Source organism: Austrofundulus limnaeus, unplaced genomic scaffold (genome assembly GCF_001266775.1).
Source record: "Austrofundulus limnaeus strain Quisiro unplaced genomic scaffold, Austrofundulus_limnaeus-1.0 Scaffold3, whole genome shotgun sequence".
NCBI classification, from domain to species: domain Eukaryota; kingdom Metazoa; phylum Chordata; class Actinopteri; order Cyprinodontiformes; family Rivulidae; genus Austrofundulus; species Austrofundulus limnaeus.
Genome location: NW_013952405.1, coordinates 1,629,062 through 1,643,649, shown reverse-complemented (window position 1 = coordinate 1,643,649; position 14,588 = coordinate 1,629,062). Strand labels below are relative to the sequence as shown.

At 38.6% G+C, this 14,588-nt stretch overlaps 1 protein-coding gene across 2 annotated transcripts in view; it reads left to right on the top strand.

Moving 5' to 3' along the window:
• nkain4 (sodium/potassium transporting ATPase interacting 4) overlaps positions 1–14,588 on the top strand; it is a 61,112-nt gene that overhangs the window by 15,255 nt on the left and 31,269 nt on the right. For both annotated transcript variants that reach the window (XM_014016839.1, XM_014016848.1), the window contains exons 2-3: positions 7,229–7,366; positions 8,500–8,580. In XM_014016839.1, the coding sequence (XP_013872293.1) occupies positions 7,229–7,366; positions 8,500–8,580 (219 nt within the window). The remainder of the gene's footprint in view (positions 1–7,228; positions 7,367–8,499; positions 8,581–14,588) is intronic.

Below are 14,588 nucleotides of genomic sequence, written 5' to 3'. Positions count from 1 at the left end.
CACACACACACACACACACACACACACACACACACACATCCTGATGACACATCCAGCATCATGTAACCAGCGGACATTTCACAGAAAACACGCTGAGAAAGAGAGATGCTTATGTGATTTATAATATCTGGAGGCTAAGGTGGAGAGGAGAGGAAATGAGAGGGCCACCAGTCACCCCTGTCATTTTGCTCCTGGGGGGTGGGGGACACGTACAACCTTATCAAAACCATTGCCTTTGTCTTTACGTCATAAAGTCATGGCAACACAGTCTACAAGGTTGGCTGCCGAGTTACAGCAAATGTGTTTTTTGGTGGATTTTAGCGCAGAAGTTTCATGTTGCTTTGAAAGGATGCAGATCAAATGTTTTTTTTTTCTTCTTCTTCTTTTTTCTTGCACATACAGCTTTGATCCCCTCATCCCTGTCATGTGTAGCTTTCTTCAAGGCATTTTAAAGAAAGGAGGCGATGACTGAAGTGTTTTTAAGTTTTTTTTAGGACTTCCTATTTTTACATTAAATGAAAACAAGGGATTATCATTTGARAACCTGTCCACTTGTGTTTTTCTTTCTTGCGCTGCTTGCTACTTTCTGCACAGCTGAGGATATACACCAGTTAATGTCCTCTGACAGAGGATGTGGGATTGGGCTCTGTGATCCTAATCTGGTTTCACACGAGTAATTGATGGTTTTGGGGAGCTATAAATAGAGACTGAGAAAACCCACCATGAGTAGTAGAGGAGCGACAAAGGCCTGTTGCATCCTACTGCTTTTTCCCTGCCTCACATGAGTGACCCCCCCCCCCCCCACCGTAAAAACACTTGCCTGAGTATTTACAGTGGGAGGGCTCACTCGTGTGGGCTACACGCCGCTCTACATATACACACATGAAACCAAAGTACACACAAAGAGATTCCGTCGCTCTAGAGGGAGCGATCTGTGCTCGCCGGAGGTCGGTGGGAGGCTTTTACGGGCCGTTATGTAGCCGGCTCAATATTCCTGGAAGAGTGCTGGTATCTTTTGATCAAATTCCGCCCCACTCTGCAGCAGCCTACTTCCTATGATTTGCGGGCTAATTGTGCCGTACGGGTTTTGTGTGACCGTGCGTGGCAGCATGTGTTTGAGCAGGGTGAAGGCCTTTCTTCATGTGATTGATTGTTGTTATCCAGTCTGATTATTGGGTTAACAATGAAACGTGATAGACTCACTGCTGCATTTGAGAGGAGATATTTATACACACACACATGCACACGCACGTGCACACGCGTGCACACCCACACTTCTTTAACTTAATATAAATTTTATAAAGACAGAACAAATGTTTTTATTGAACTCACCATGATATTTCTTTCATTGCGTGGATTTGTATAATCTATTGTTTCATATTTTTTTCGGTTATTGCAAAGATGGAATAAAGTGCATCCTAAATAAACCTAAAACAATGGGCTATTTTTGAACAAAACAACCGAAAATGTTTATTAAATTTTGTTCATCTTTTCTTTGTTTTCCTCCAGGCTCATCGAGGAACTGTGAGTTCTTCAGCACCTTTAAATAAATTAAATTAAATTGAAATTAAATTTCAACTGGACTTTTTACCATAATTTATTATTACTATAAAGAGTTTGATCCTTTCTTAATCAAGCTAGGATAACTGTTAGCTAGCAGTGGAATGAGCTTTAACATAAAACTTTGTCAAGTGTACAATATGTAGTTTTTAAAAAAATATTTATTTTTCAAATTTACACAGATGACACACAAGAATAAAGGCAAAACAATGAAACAAAATGTTATTTTGACAAAAACAAAAAGCTGACGAGGCAGGAAAAGACTTACAAACATTACTTGAGAAGAAGATAACTGAGAGGCACAAGGAGGATCTGCTGTGGCACGAAGGCAAATAATGCTCAGCCGGTGAGTGAGGTGAAACAAAAGGGCTATAAGGACTGAGGCTGATGAAACAAGTGRCTGCAGCTGTGGCTGGTGAAACAGGAAACAGATGCGTGCCAAGCGAAAGTGAAAATTACTGACTGAGGGAGAAGTGGCTGGTGGCACAGAAAACAAAAGGACTGATATGCAATGAAAACCAAAGAATCATTAAAAAAATAAAACCAAATATTCAAAAAAAAATAAAGCCAAAAATAAACACAAAGGACTTACTAACAAAACCCCAACACAGATCCTGACAGTTGCAGCCTTTTTGACATTTGTGTTCTTMCTGAGCATGTGTGGGTTTTCTCTGTGCACACTGGTTTTCCTCTGATAGTCTAAAAACATGCATGTTAGGTTAATTGGTGGTCATTGTTAACGTGACCCTGTAATGGACTGGTAACCTGTATGACACAAGCTTGATCCTCCCCACAACTCCACAGGATYGAGCAGGTAAAGAAAATGTATGGATGGTTTTAGGTTTTTGGGGGTTTTGGCTTGAGTTAGATCTGGTTTGAGGCTTTCGCTCTCTTGTATTTGTTTTGGCTGGAATGTTCATCTCCCTTACTTTTAGGCTTTATAAGTATAGTTTCTTCAAATCTATTTTAGTCTTTTACAACTGTCTGGTATCCATATATTATGAGTTATTTCAGACATTCTTAATTTAAGGGATTCTAACAGGCTCCAAGTAACATTCTCAGAATGAGAGGCTTTAGGGATTCCCTGCAGACAACTGCACTACAACAGGATGATGTCCACTTTAATTTAGTGGCTGACTGGTAGAGGAGCTTAAACTTAGAGCGAGTCTGGGCCAAAAGATCAGAGCAGAAAAGCCCGGGGTAGGTCAAGTTTTGAGTAAACAAATAAAAGAAAAAGACAGGAAAGTGGATCTAATGTGAGCTAAGAGCTTCCTCAAACAAGCTGGTCGGAAAGGAAGTCCTGACCCGATAACAACTGACAAAAATGCACTTTAATGAGTCTTGTTTTCATACCCAGATAACCTAAATTTGTAACTGAAGCCTTGATTCACAAACGATTATTGCAAAAATGTTAAATAAAAATTAAACCAAATATATAGAAGTAACATAAACAGAAATGCCAAGAACTATAAAGTCCTTTGAAAACTGTAGTTAGGTTTATTAAATTTATCACTAAAATGTTTTAATATTAACTGGAAAACAGCCTCTTTTCTGTTTGTCCTTAAAAGCAAAAGTCACATTTAAAACCATTATATATAATAAAATGAATATACAGTAGTTAACTTTATAAATAATATAATTAAGTTGATTAAAAGTTTTAGTGAGCACCACGTCAACAGTAAATTCCCTGATGTTTTGTCTGCCTGAACCTTTTTTTACAGAAACCCCTTATTCTTTTACATTTATGTCATAAAGAAAGTACTAACTGAAAAAAAAATGTTGATTTTACTTTTGAAAACTGAAAGAATAAAGGATTTTCCCTACATTTTGAAGCAGTTTTGAGTAATAACTACTGTGATCATGACATTTTTTAAGGGTCGGACCTATAAACAGCCCCTTCAAACGAGCTTCATCTCATCTTCGCTGACATCCTGCTGATGTTTGACTGGGTTCTTTAACCGTGACCCGCCCAGAAGATGTACGACCCTTTTAGCTTTATTCATTTCCCTCAGCCCTTTCTCTTTCCAGAGGGATCGACAGAGCTTATTAGATAAAGGTGAGCTCAGTCGTTTAAACGCAGCTTCCATCCATTTTAATTTTCCAAGCAATATATTTTTAATCTTCTCCCAGATTTTGCGTTGTTGTCATGAGATGCCCCTCATCTGTTTTTTATTTTGTTTTACCAACTCCATTCTTTTACCATTTATTTTTTATACTCCTTTGTAAATGAAAAGCTTTTTTTGTAAAGACTTTTGCTAATAAAGCTTCAGCCATGCAGCTATTTACACACTTCATTTGTTGTTTCACACYCTACTCGCGCAGTTTTGACTTTTGCTATCGATGCAAACAAGTGTTCCGTTTTTTAATTATCACCTAGTATTTGATCATCTTATTGAGTTGCTAGTTTTCACTCCACTACATTAGGATGATGTGCCATCCGTGTGTGTGTGTGTGTTTGTGTGTGGGATGTGTATGTAAGTGATGCATGTCTGTGTGGTGTGCTCAGTGGTGTGCTCCTTCCACGGCGTCAGAAAACAATATTCCTTTCTCCCTCATCCATCTTTCAAATGTTCGGCTGTAAATGACATGTCAGCACACGACAAAATACATTTATACACAACACACACGCTGGGAATGAAGTGGAATTGGATTGGCATTGGAATTTTAATTAAATAGTCAGTGCCTCTGAATTGTCCCTAAATGGCAGGTTGATTTAAGATCTATAAAAAAGAGTTCACTCTTCTAGAGCTGGGGTGGTTTGTTTTTGTTTATCTGTTTTGAGGGGTTATGCTCCGAGCATGTGAAGCTGAACAAATGAAGATGTGAAGAGTTCATTCATGTATAGTTAGAAATCAATCATTCTTTGAATAAAAAAACCTGTCTTGAATCATTAATAGCRTTTGACAAACAGTCAAAGCCAGACAGTGAACTGTAGACCTGTGAAGGATTCACTTTGTTGTTTTTTTTGTATAAGGGGTGAGACCGGTAGGGGTGGGGTGTGCTGAGGAAAATTTCCAGCTGCATCACATRCAGGACTTCTATTCCCAGAGGGTCAAATGCATGTTGACATGGGCGTARTTTGCAGGGGGTTAGGGGGATTATGACCCCCCACAATTATTTGATCCAGTTAATATAGCCTACCCCTCAATAAAATTACATCATTTATTCTAACACAACAGCACCAGGTAAACATATACTCTTGGAAAATTGAAAAATCAGTGTGTTGTATAATAATACATCCAAAAAATGTAAAATATTTGTTACTGTTGGAAAAAAATGGGGAAAATTAACTCTTTTCTTGATTGTTGAACTGACGGGAGCAGAGTAAATTCACAGAAAACAGGAAAGTTAAGTAAACCACAGTAAAAACTTTACAATGTATTTTAACCCCAACATATCCTGAATCATTTTACAAAAGTTGTAATGAATAATAATGTAATCAATAAATAAACAGAGAGCATAACCCCCCCCCCCCACACACACACACACACAGTGGTAGAACTAAACTTATGCCTTTGCATGTTGATGTCAGTGGTTTCCAAATGTGAGAAATCACTCTTATGAAACAACACYAACGTCTGCATTAGATGAACAAACTGGAGTGTAAAATGTTTTTGCTGTAAACACAGGTTAAACATACATCAGATAGTTTATTTCAAATGCAGCGCCTCGTGTTTATTACAAGTATCATCAGACATCATTGATTTTTTTTAGTTTGTTTTCCCTCTCTTTGATCAATTTTGTTGGATTTGACAAAAATGATTATGATTTTGAGATCAACACTTCATAAGGCTTGGTAACAAATATACGTATGTTCTTCTTGAAATGGCATGTTTAAGACTTAAAGGTACACTGGCCACTGATTTCAGTCTCATGATAAAGGCTTCTGACAAAACTGYTTTACGCTTTAAATCATTGGTGAAACTGGCTTTTCAAGTAATCCAGGGAGGTGATTAAAACCTTAACAATGAAAAGAGAACATTTTCTCAGCACCTTTTCAGAATTTATTCTCAAAGACAATATGTGTTCACCTCCCAACTTGCCAACATTCCTGTCCTGGGGCATTCTACAATAACAGCTTGATTGTTCAGTTTTTTTGTTTTGTTTTGTTTTATTAGAGGGAGCACCCAGAGGGAAAGACAGGATGCTTTCTAAAACAATTACAGATTTACTGATAAAACTCTTGCTGAGCCAAAGAGGAGAGCACTGTTTTTAACCTTCTTGCCAACRTTCAGAAGGCTCTGGCAACATTGGGAGAAATAAGAACCTTCCTCAAATTTCAGGCTGTTCTGATAATATACAATAAAGAGCAGGACAATTGGGTTTTAAACTAAATGAGAAATAATTGTGAGACATATGTATTGAAATTTTAAATTTTGCTCTAAGTTATTGTTTTGTTGTTAATTTCAATGTTTAGGCATCAGTTGCAACAGTGTGATAGTTCTAATAAACTGGCTTATTGGATTTTACTCACWGGTCAAATGGTGGGTCAAATGCATCAACACTGACTCACCACTGAAGGAAGCTTGTGTGTCTACTACCAAAATGTCTCATAAACCTCTGGACAAACCTTAACAGTACTTGCAGACAGTAATCATTGGAAGTACATTAAAAGAAAATCTTTTCTGATGTTATTTTAATCCTATGATTTGCGGTGTCAGCTAGGTTGAATGTTTTGCCCACCTTTTTAGAGAGCGAGGTGAGGGTGGGTGCATATGGAAATCATCACCTGCCATGTACAGGTTCTTCAACAAGAACTGTTAATGCCAACTGCAGYGTGTGTTCCTGTGATGAACTTACCACCTGTTCAGGGTGTACCCCGTCCCTTGGACTATGACTGCTGGATATGGGCACTCTTGTACAACTTTTTCTCGTAATATTATGACTTTATTCTTACAATATTGGGACTTGTAACGTAATGATTTTATTCTTATAATATTATGGTAAATGGTACTGAACTTATTGAGCGCTTTTCAAGTCCCTCCGGACCCCAAGGCTCTTTACACTAACAGACATTCACCCATTCACACTCACACACTGATGATGGCATCATGATGGCAAACTACACTGTAGCCACAGCTGCCCTGGGGCACACTGACAGAAGTGAGGCTGCCATGCATCGGCGCCACTGGACCCTCTGACCACCATCAGTAGGCAAGGTGGGTGAAGTGTCTTGCCCAAGGACACAACGACTGAGACGGCTGGACGGGGGATTGAACCAGCGACCTTCCGGTTTCAGGACAGCTCCCCTAACCACTCCGCCACAGCCGCCRAGAATTATGACTTTATTCTCAGAATTAAAAAAAAAAAAAATCTGTAGTCTGGTCCTAATACTCTGTCATAAATGGGGGTATGTTTTCAGCAAAGATTCTTTTTGCAAGCTGACATAGAAACTGCCCAGCAGCACTTTTTTTATGACATTTCTGAAAGTGTGAACAAAAGACAAGCTTAGCAATTTAGGGTAAAGATCTGCATCACTTTCTCTGAAAGTGGAAAACAGAGAACTGATTTTGGAGAAAAACTGAGTTCCCAGTGTGTTGTTCTTCCGAGATTCCTTCAGTAACCATGAAGCACATGCAGCGTTATCATATCTCTGTTGAGGCTCAAAAAGCAGCTTGCTTCTAGTGCATTCCTACCTGATAACATTTGTCTGCTTCTTTTCTTTTAGGTTCTAGCTTTGGAAAGGCAGGTCTTTGACTTCCTCGGCTACCAGTGGGCCCCCATCCTTGCTAACTTTTTTCATATCATCATTGTAATCCTGGGTCTCTTTGGAACCATCCAGTACCGGCCACGCTACATCGTAGTTGTAAGTACACCCAATTAAAATCCCAAGGTTTTCTTACTTTTTTTCTTTTCCCAATCAGTTTCACATAGCATGTCTGTGTACAAATTGTCCTTTAGTTTATGTCGCCTTTCCTCTAGAACTACAAACTGTGCTACATTCATTTGTGCGTCGTGTGACACCCTTAAATCAATCTAATCTCCTGGTAATTAGAGCTAATTAAGGAGGGTAAGATCTTGTGGGGGCGCTAAGTAGCTAATCTGATTTAAACTTGGCTTCAAGCTTCTGGACAGAGAAGGTCATTCTCTAAAGCAAAAAGCAAATCATGTTCTGTCTGCTGTGCCCTATGTGCTGCCAATATGTTTTTTTTTAGAAACGTGCTTTTACACACTTCAGTTTTTAATCGGACACCATAACATTTATTGGAAGCATTAAAAGCATATTTTGGGGAGCATTGGAAAGATGGACWGATGGCGGTGTTATACAGGAAAGGATTGTGGGAGTAAAATGGAGAGAGGAGGAAGTTAATAAAGAGAGACAGTGGAGCTAAAGGAGCATAAAGGAGAGAGTCGTACAGGATGGCGATGAAAGAAAAAGGAGGAAGCAAGAGGTGAAAGGAGGGAAAGTTGAAGCTATTGTCTCATGTCAAGTGGAAAACCGGAGGCTGCGAGCTGGGGGTGTGCTCATGATTCAACACGTATGTTACTTTATGGAGCCGCATGCCTTGCCCTTTGCTCCCCTGCTGACATTTTAAACACACATTTCGTTGTGAGTCAAAGGATTTCACAAGCTTCACTCTGACGACTCTGTCAGTGAATCCCACCCAGTACCACTCTGTGTCTGTCAGCAGCTGGCTGTCTGACTGTACAATTTTCTAAATGGTTGAGTCGTGAACTTTACTCAGCCTCAGCAGTTTCAAATCCCACAAATCCCACAGGGTTCAAAGARACTCACTCAGATTACTGACATCTTYATAAAAGTAAGGCCTTGCATGCMCATTTACACTATATATGCTGGGTTCGTCTGTATTTACAGCATACTGATGGATACTAGCCTCTTTTTTATGTAGCAACACATTTATTAGGCTTAAATACATGTGTTCTGTTTGGTTTTAGTAGTTTTTCTGAAACTAACCTGTGTGTGTGTTTACTTTGCAGTATACAGTTTGGGCTGCACTTTGGGTAGCCTGGAACGTCTTCATCATCTGCTTTTATCTGGATGTAGGAGGCCTGTCAAAGGTGAGCTTTGTGTTACATCATGCTCATTTCTGCTGAGTCAGGAGGAATGCTCTGTACTATAATGAGTGCTTTTTCTTTCTTTAAAGTTGTGGCTGCAGGCTGGTAGGAGAGAGAYGACTGATTTATATTTCTCTGCTATGCCAATGGTATCTTTAGGGGAATCAATAACCCTAAAGATGCAAACAAAATAGAGCCACACAAAGTATATTTTTCTTAACAATGAACATGAACTGAAGCTGAAAATTGAACATTGTTCAGGGTCTGAGATTAATCTCTGTCCTCAGTATATGTGCAGAGTATATTAAAGAGTGGCTCTGCAAACATTAACCTCTTAAATCCTATTTGCTAATAGCTGATCAAATATCAGTCCTCACTTCTGCTCACATGTCAACATGCTGATTGAGTTTTGTTTGGTCAGTTTATTTGATGAGGAAATGTGAAGTTTTAACATAAAAAATACAAATATAATATGATATATGGATATATATTCAGCTGTTTTTATCTGTTTTCGTTTTCCTCAAACTTAACTCAGCATTCAATTCAATCTCAATTCAATTCAGTTTACTCATTTCATTAAAACAAAACAAATAATTTTAAATACAATATAAAAGAAAAAAGAAAAAAGAAAAAAAAATATATTATCAAAATCACTAATAAAATGAAACGAAAGGCATCAGAGAGAAGAAAAAAGTCTTATAATATCTGCCCCTTTTGTCTCAAGAATAAGTTCATATAACAAAAAACATCTATGTTATTAGCAAAACAAAAGACAAGAACATCTAATCCCTCTAGAACAACAATCTATATACATGTAGATACACCTTATACTGTTTCGTATTTCTTTAGCAGTCCAACTTTTATAATTTTCTTAAATGTACACAAGGCTCTTACATTTTTTACATCACTCCCCAAGTTATTCCATAGTTTTTTTTCCTTGAATATGTATTATATTATTAGTATTAGTATGATATTATTACATAATTAGTATTATATATTTGAATTGTACACMGTTCCCTAAAACTAGTTCTGAATTTGGGTTTTACAAATATCTCTGCCYCTTTAAGGTTATAACAACTCTTTCTCTTAACAAAATTTACTTGGATGTTTAAAGGTAATGTGTTTTTGTGGGCCTTATACAAAACCAGTAGAATATTATAATCAACCAAATCAAAGAACTTCAATATTTTTCAATTTACAAAATAATGAATTTGATGGGTGATGAGAATGTTTTCCAGTAATAATTCTCACAGTTCTTTTCTGTATATAAAAAAAAACAAAAAACAAAAAAAAAAAACAAAAAAAAACAGGATTTGTAATTTTCCTACACGCTTTCCCCCAGACTTCAATACAATAAACCAGGTGTGGACTTATTATTACATTATACAACATATACAGTGCTTTATCATTAAATAACTCCCTTACTTTATACAGAACAGCAATAGATTTAGCCATCTTTGTTCTTAAATAATTTATGTGAGGTCTCCATGTCAACCCTTCATCTATCACTACACCCAAAAACTTCACCTCACTGACTTTACAAATCTCAACCCCATCGACTCTAAATGGAAACATCAACAGTTTCCCTTTTAGTCATAAGTGTCAGATTAGGCTCAATGTATGATATGTCTGGGTCTGAAGAAGCCACACCCTCACATGGAGCTGAGATGTAACACAAAATGTAGTGGGGAAAAAAAACTGTTTATGACTTTTTAAATGTATTATGTTGATTAGTCCTAAAATATGTAAAGCATACAAAAATAATAAATCCAAAATACATGACCTAATTACTTTTTTTACTCCCCCCTTCTGCCCATTGCTGCACACTACCAACTCTGACATTAGAAAAAATAAAATAAAATAAAGATAAAAGCATGACACCTGAAACATCTGGATCAGTAATGTCTTTTCCCCAAAGGGTAAATTTCTGCACTACTGCCATCAACCACATATCTAAAATGAATAAACAGACTATATCCAAATAAAAAATAAATAAATACAAGTGCTTTTAAATTAAGCACTGCTTGGATCCAATAACTTTGAGTCTTTTTGACCTGTGTCTTGATGAGAATAGCTTAATGTGAAATTCTTGACTGCTGTTTCAACATCAATAGCAGCAGAATGCATTAAACCTGATGTCACACCACAAGTCATGCAAGGGTCTTTTTTGTCATCACAGCTTGTTGTCCACCTGCTGATTATTCTAACTTGTGATGATTGGGGTGAGTGGCACGTTATGGCTAGTATGAACTAAAACTGACCAGATTGCTTTCTAAGAAGTCACCACCTGCTGCTGCACATCATAAAATACAAGTCTGGACTATGTTCCATTTTTTTAAAGGCAACTGTGACTGAGATTCAGTAGAAGAAAAAATAAAAATGAAGATTAATTTTTTTTTAAAAATCTTTCAAAACCCTTGATAAAAAATACATCTGTTGAAAATTGTTGCAACAAACAGCTTCCACTTAAAGGTCAGAGGACAGTTGTCATGACATATGTCATTTAATAATTTAGCAACCTAGTTATCAATAATATTTCTTTTCAAAATTAGTTTTAACTATAATTTTTATTTGCTGCTGATGTCTAACCTCATGTCAGAGTTAATCTCTACACTCAGCCATAAATGTTGTAAATTGTAAAAAAAAATACACTATATTGCCAAAAGTATTTGCTCACCTGCCTTGACACATATGAGCTTAAGTGACATCCCATATCTAATCCATAGGGTTCAATATGATGTTGGTCCACCCTTTGCAGCTAAAACAGCTTCAACTTTTCTGGGAAGTTTGTCCACAAGGTTTAAGAGTTTGTTTATGGGGATTTTTGACCATTCTTCCAGAAGCRCATTTGTGAGGTCACTGATGTTGGACGAGAGGGCCTGGCTCTCAGTCTTCCACTCTAATTCATCCCAAAGGTGTTCTATTGGGTTGAGCTCAGGACTCTGTGCAGGCCAGTCAAGTTCATCTACACCAGACTCTGCCATCCATGTCTTAATGGACCTTGCTTTGTGCACTGGTGCACAGTCATTTGGATGGGTGAGCAAATACTTTTGGCAATATAGTATTCTTTTGTATGCCAAGAGGGAGCAAAAAGTGTCATAAGGGGATGGATGACATGATGCTGAGAACAAAATAATGCATGCAGCTACACTATATTGCCAAAAGTCTTTGCTCACCCAGTCATTTGGATGTCAATTGGTGGTTCAATTAGTTAGAGCTGATGCCTCTCAGCAAGAAGGTCGCCGGATCAAATCTCGGCCCGGGGACCTTTCTGGGTAGAGTTTGCATGTTCTCTCCGTGCATGTGTGGGTTCTCTGCGTTCTCCGGCTTCCTCCCACATACCAAAAACATGACTGTTAGGTTAATTGATAACTCTAAATTGTTCCTAGGTTTGAGTGAGAGAGTGAATGGCTGTTTGTCTCTCTGTGTGTCCCTGTGATGGACTTGCGACCTGTCCAGGGTGTACCCCGCCCCTCGCACTGTGACTGCTGGATATGGGCACCAGTGACCCCTGCGACCCTGAAAGGAAGAAATGGGTATAGATAATGGATGGATAGATGGATGGATCTCTAAGGGCCTCCACCAGCCACCTTGTGATAGAAACTCAATTAAGGACCTTGTTCTTTCAGTCATCATCCAAACCTCATCACCATAGTTGAGGGATGCAAAATAGACCAGTAAAGCTTTGCCTTTCAGTTTAACTCTTTCTTCACCACGAACAACCAAAGCACTCATTATTGGGCAGTTTATTACTCATCCTCATTTCAGCCTGTTTTATTCTTAGTTTTCTAATGACTTGTGGGGGGTCAGCTACCTTCCTGTTGAGGCTAAATCATACTAATAATATTTCAGGAAAAAGTCCCTAAACGGTGCACATCACATGCATTATGCGAACTTTGTTTTTATTTAGAAAAACGCCCATTATTTGATTTACAGCTCCTCTTTTTTCACTAAAAGTCACTTATTTCACATCCTCCTTCTTCTCCTCTTATCTCAGTTGAGGAGAATCCTGCCCAACAACCTGCTGACCACAGAGACTAATGAATCCATGTTGGCAACATTTATCTGACACCTGCTCAGACTGCCAAAATGAGCTTCAAAAACACCGTCCCAGGCTACAGCGACTTTGTCATTGTGTGATGATCCTTGGCTCCAAGTGTGTCTGTCTTTCACTACATCTGCGTGCGTGTATGTGTGGTTGTGTGTGTGTGGTTGTGTATGTGTGGTTGTGTGTGTGTGGTTGTGTGTGTGTGGCTGTGTGCTCCCACATGGTTCCTCCTAGAATAATGGCGCTTGTAGGGGCCAGCTGCTTGGGGCTGAGGCTGGGCATTAACCTGACAGATGGAGCTAGCTTGGGCTCAGAGCTCTGCATATGGTGGCTAGAAGGAAAGCTGGCTAATGGAGTGCACAAACACACGCAGACACATACACATTCTGTCCACGTTGCTCGAGCAAACTCAACATACAGTCTYATGAGAGGTTCTGTCATGAAACAAAGTGAGCTAATTCTTTCTGGCTGGCCTTGACGGATGGTGACAGAGGTACTGGAGGGTGTGTGTTTGTGTGTGTGAGGTTTGTGAGTTGGCCAGGCCCTCAGAGTGAAGGGACAGGTTGTCATGTGCCACATGCTCTGTCACCTCCTATTGATCCCATATCCCATCCCCCACTGTGTAAAACTAATAGGCCGCTGCACACCTCCACTTCAAACTTTCATCCAGCGTCTCGTTTAGTTATTCCCCGTCACACTCTGCACACAGAGATAACATCCATACAGACTTTCTTATCAAAGAGTCTGACTTAGAAAAAGTTTTTTTCCTCTTTTTTTTATCGGTTGTGGTCATTTCTACCCAGAAAATATGGTTTCAAACTATATTATGTTCCTTAAAGCAGTCGTTCCCAAACTTTTCAGCTTTTGACCCATAAAACGGCAGCAGCAGAGACCTGAGCCCCCAGCTGTTGTCGGCTGATAAACATTGTTTTTACATCAAATACACAAGCACATAGTAACATTATTCATTACACTATTTTTGTCCATTTTAAGTACACCAAAGTTATTCTTTTGTAACAACAAAGGCAAACAAAATGTGGTCGGTTCAGAAAATATTTTCAGGACCCCACTGTGGGTCCCGACCCCAACTTTGGGAATGACTGCCTTAAAGTATTGCTAGTAAATCTTGTTTTCTTTTCTTTCTTTAGTTATTTGCAGTCATTAATGTGATGTTCTGTCTGGTTTCATGTTTTATTTTGACTTTATTCTGCTTTTCTGTCATGTTTTGGTAAAATCTTGTAAAAAAAATAGCAAAATCTCAATGGATTCATTGACACTTAATGTGAATCACTCTTACCTACTGTTGCACTAAAACTTTGTTAAATTCTGTAAAACTGTATCCATTTTTGTGCTGGCTAAGCTGATTGGTCGTGGCAATCGCCTTGACTTTGGTTGACTTCAAAGATTAATCACAGAAAACAGAGATAACCCCATRTTTAATGAAACAAAAAACAGATATTGCACAATTAGTGCTCACAATGTGTGTTGTAGATAACTGTCAGCTATTATCCCACCAACTTTTAGCTCAATATCTGTAAAATGAACTTAGTTCTAACTCTATTTTGTGTTTCCTAAAATAAGTTCCCACATATCAGACAAGTGTGGCCCAGGTCTGGTGTAAAGCTGGCACTGCTGACATGGCATGTTTATACAGTATGATGGCATGCCACAACTGGCCCAGCTGTGGTTTGGTTTATGTGGTACTGGCCCATGCATGGACCACATTGGGCAAACCACACCTGGGCCACCAAAGGGCCGTAATTCTTTGCAGTATCTGCTCTGAGTGTTAGCGTGTTTTAGTGGTATGTGCGGGCCAGAACTGAGCCTGACAAGTTTTTTGTTGTGGCCATCTTGAATTAAATTAACTCAACAAATTAATCAGTTGTAGATGTTCATCCACCAACAGACAAACACACACACACACACACACACACACACACACACACACACACACACACACACA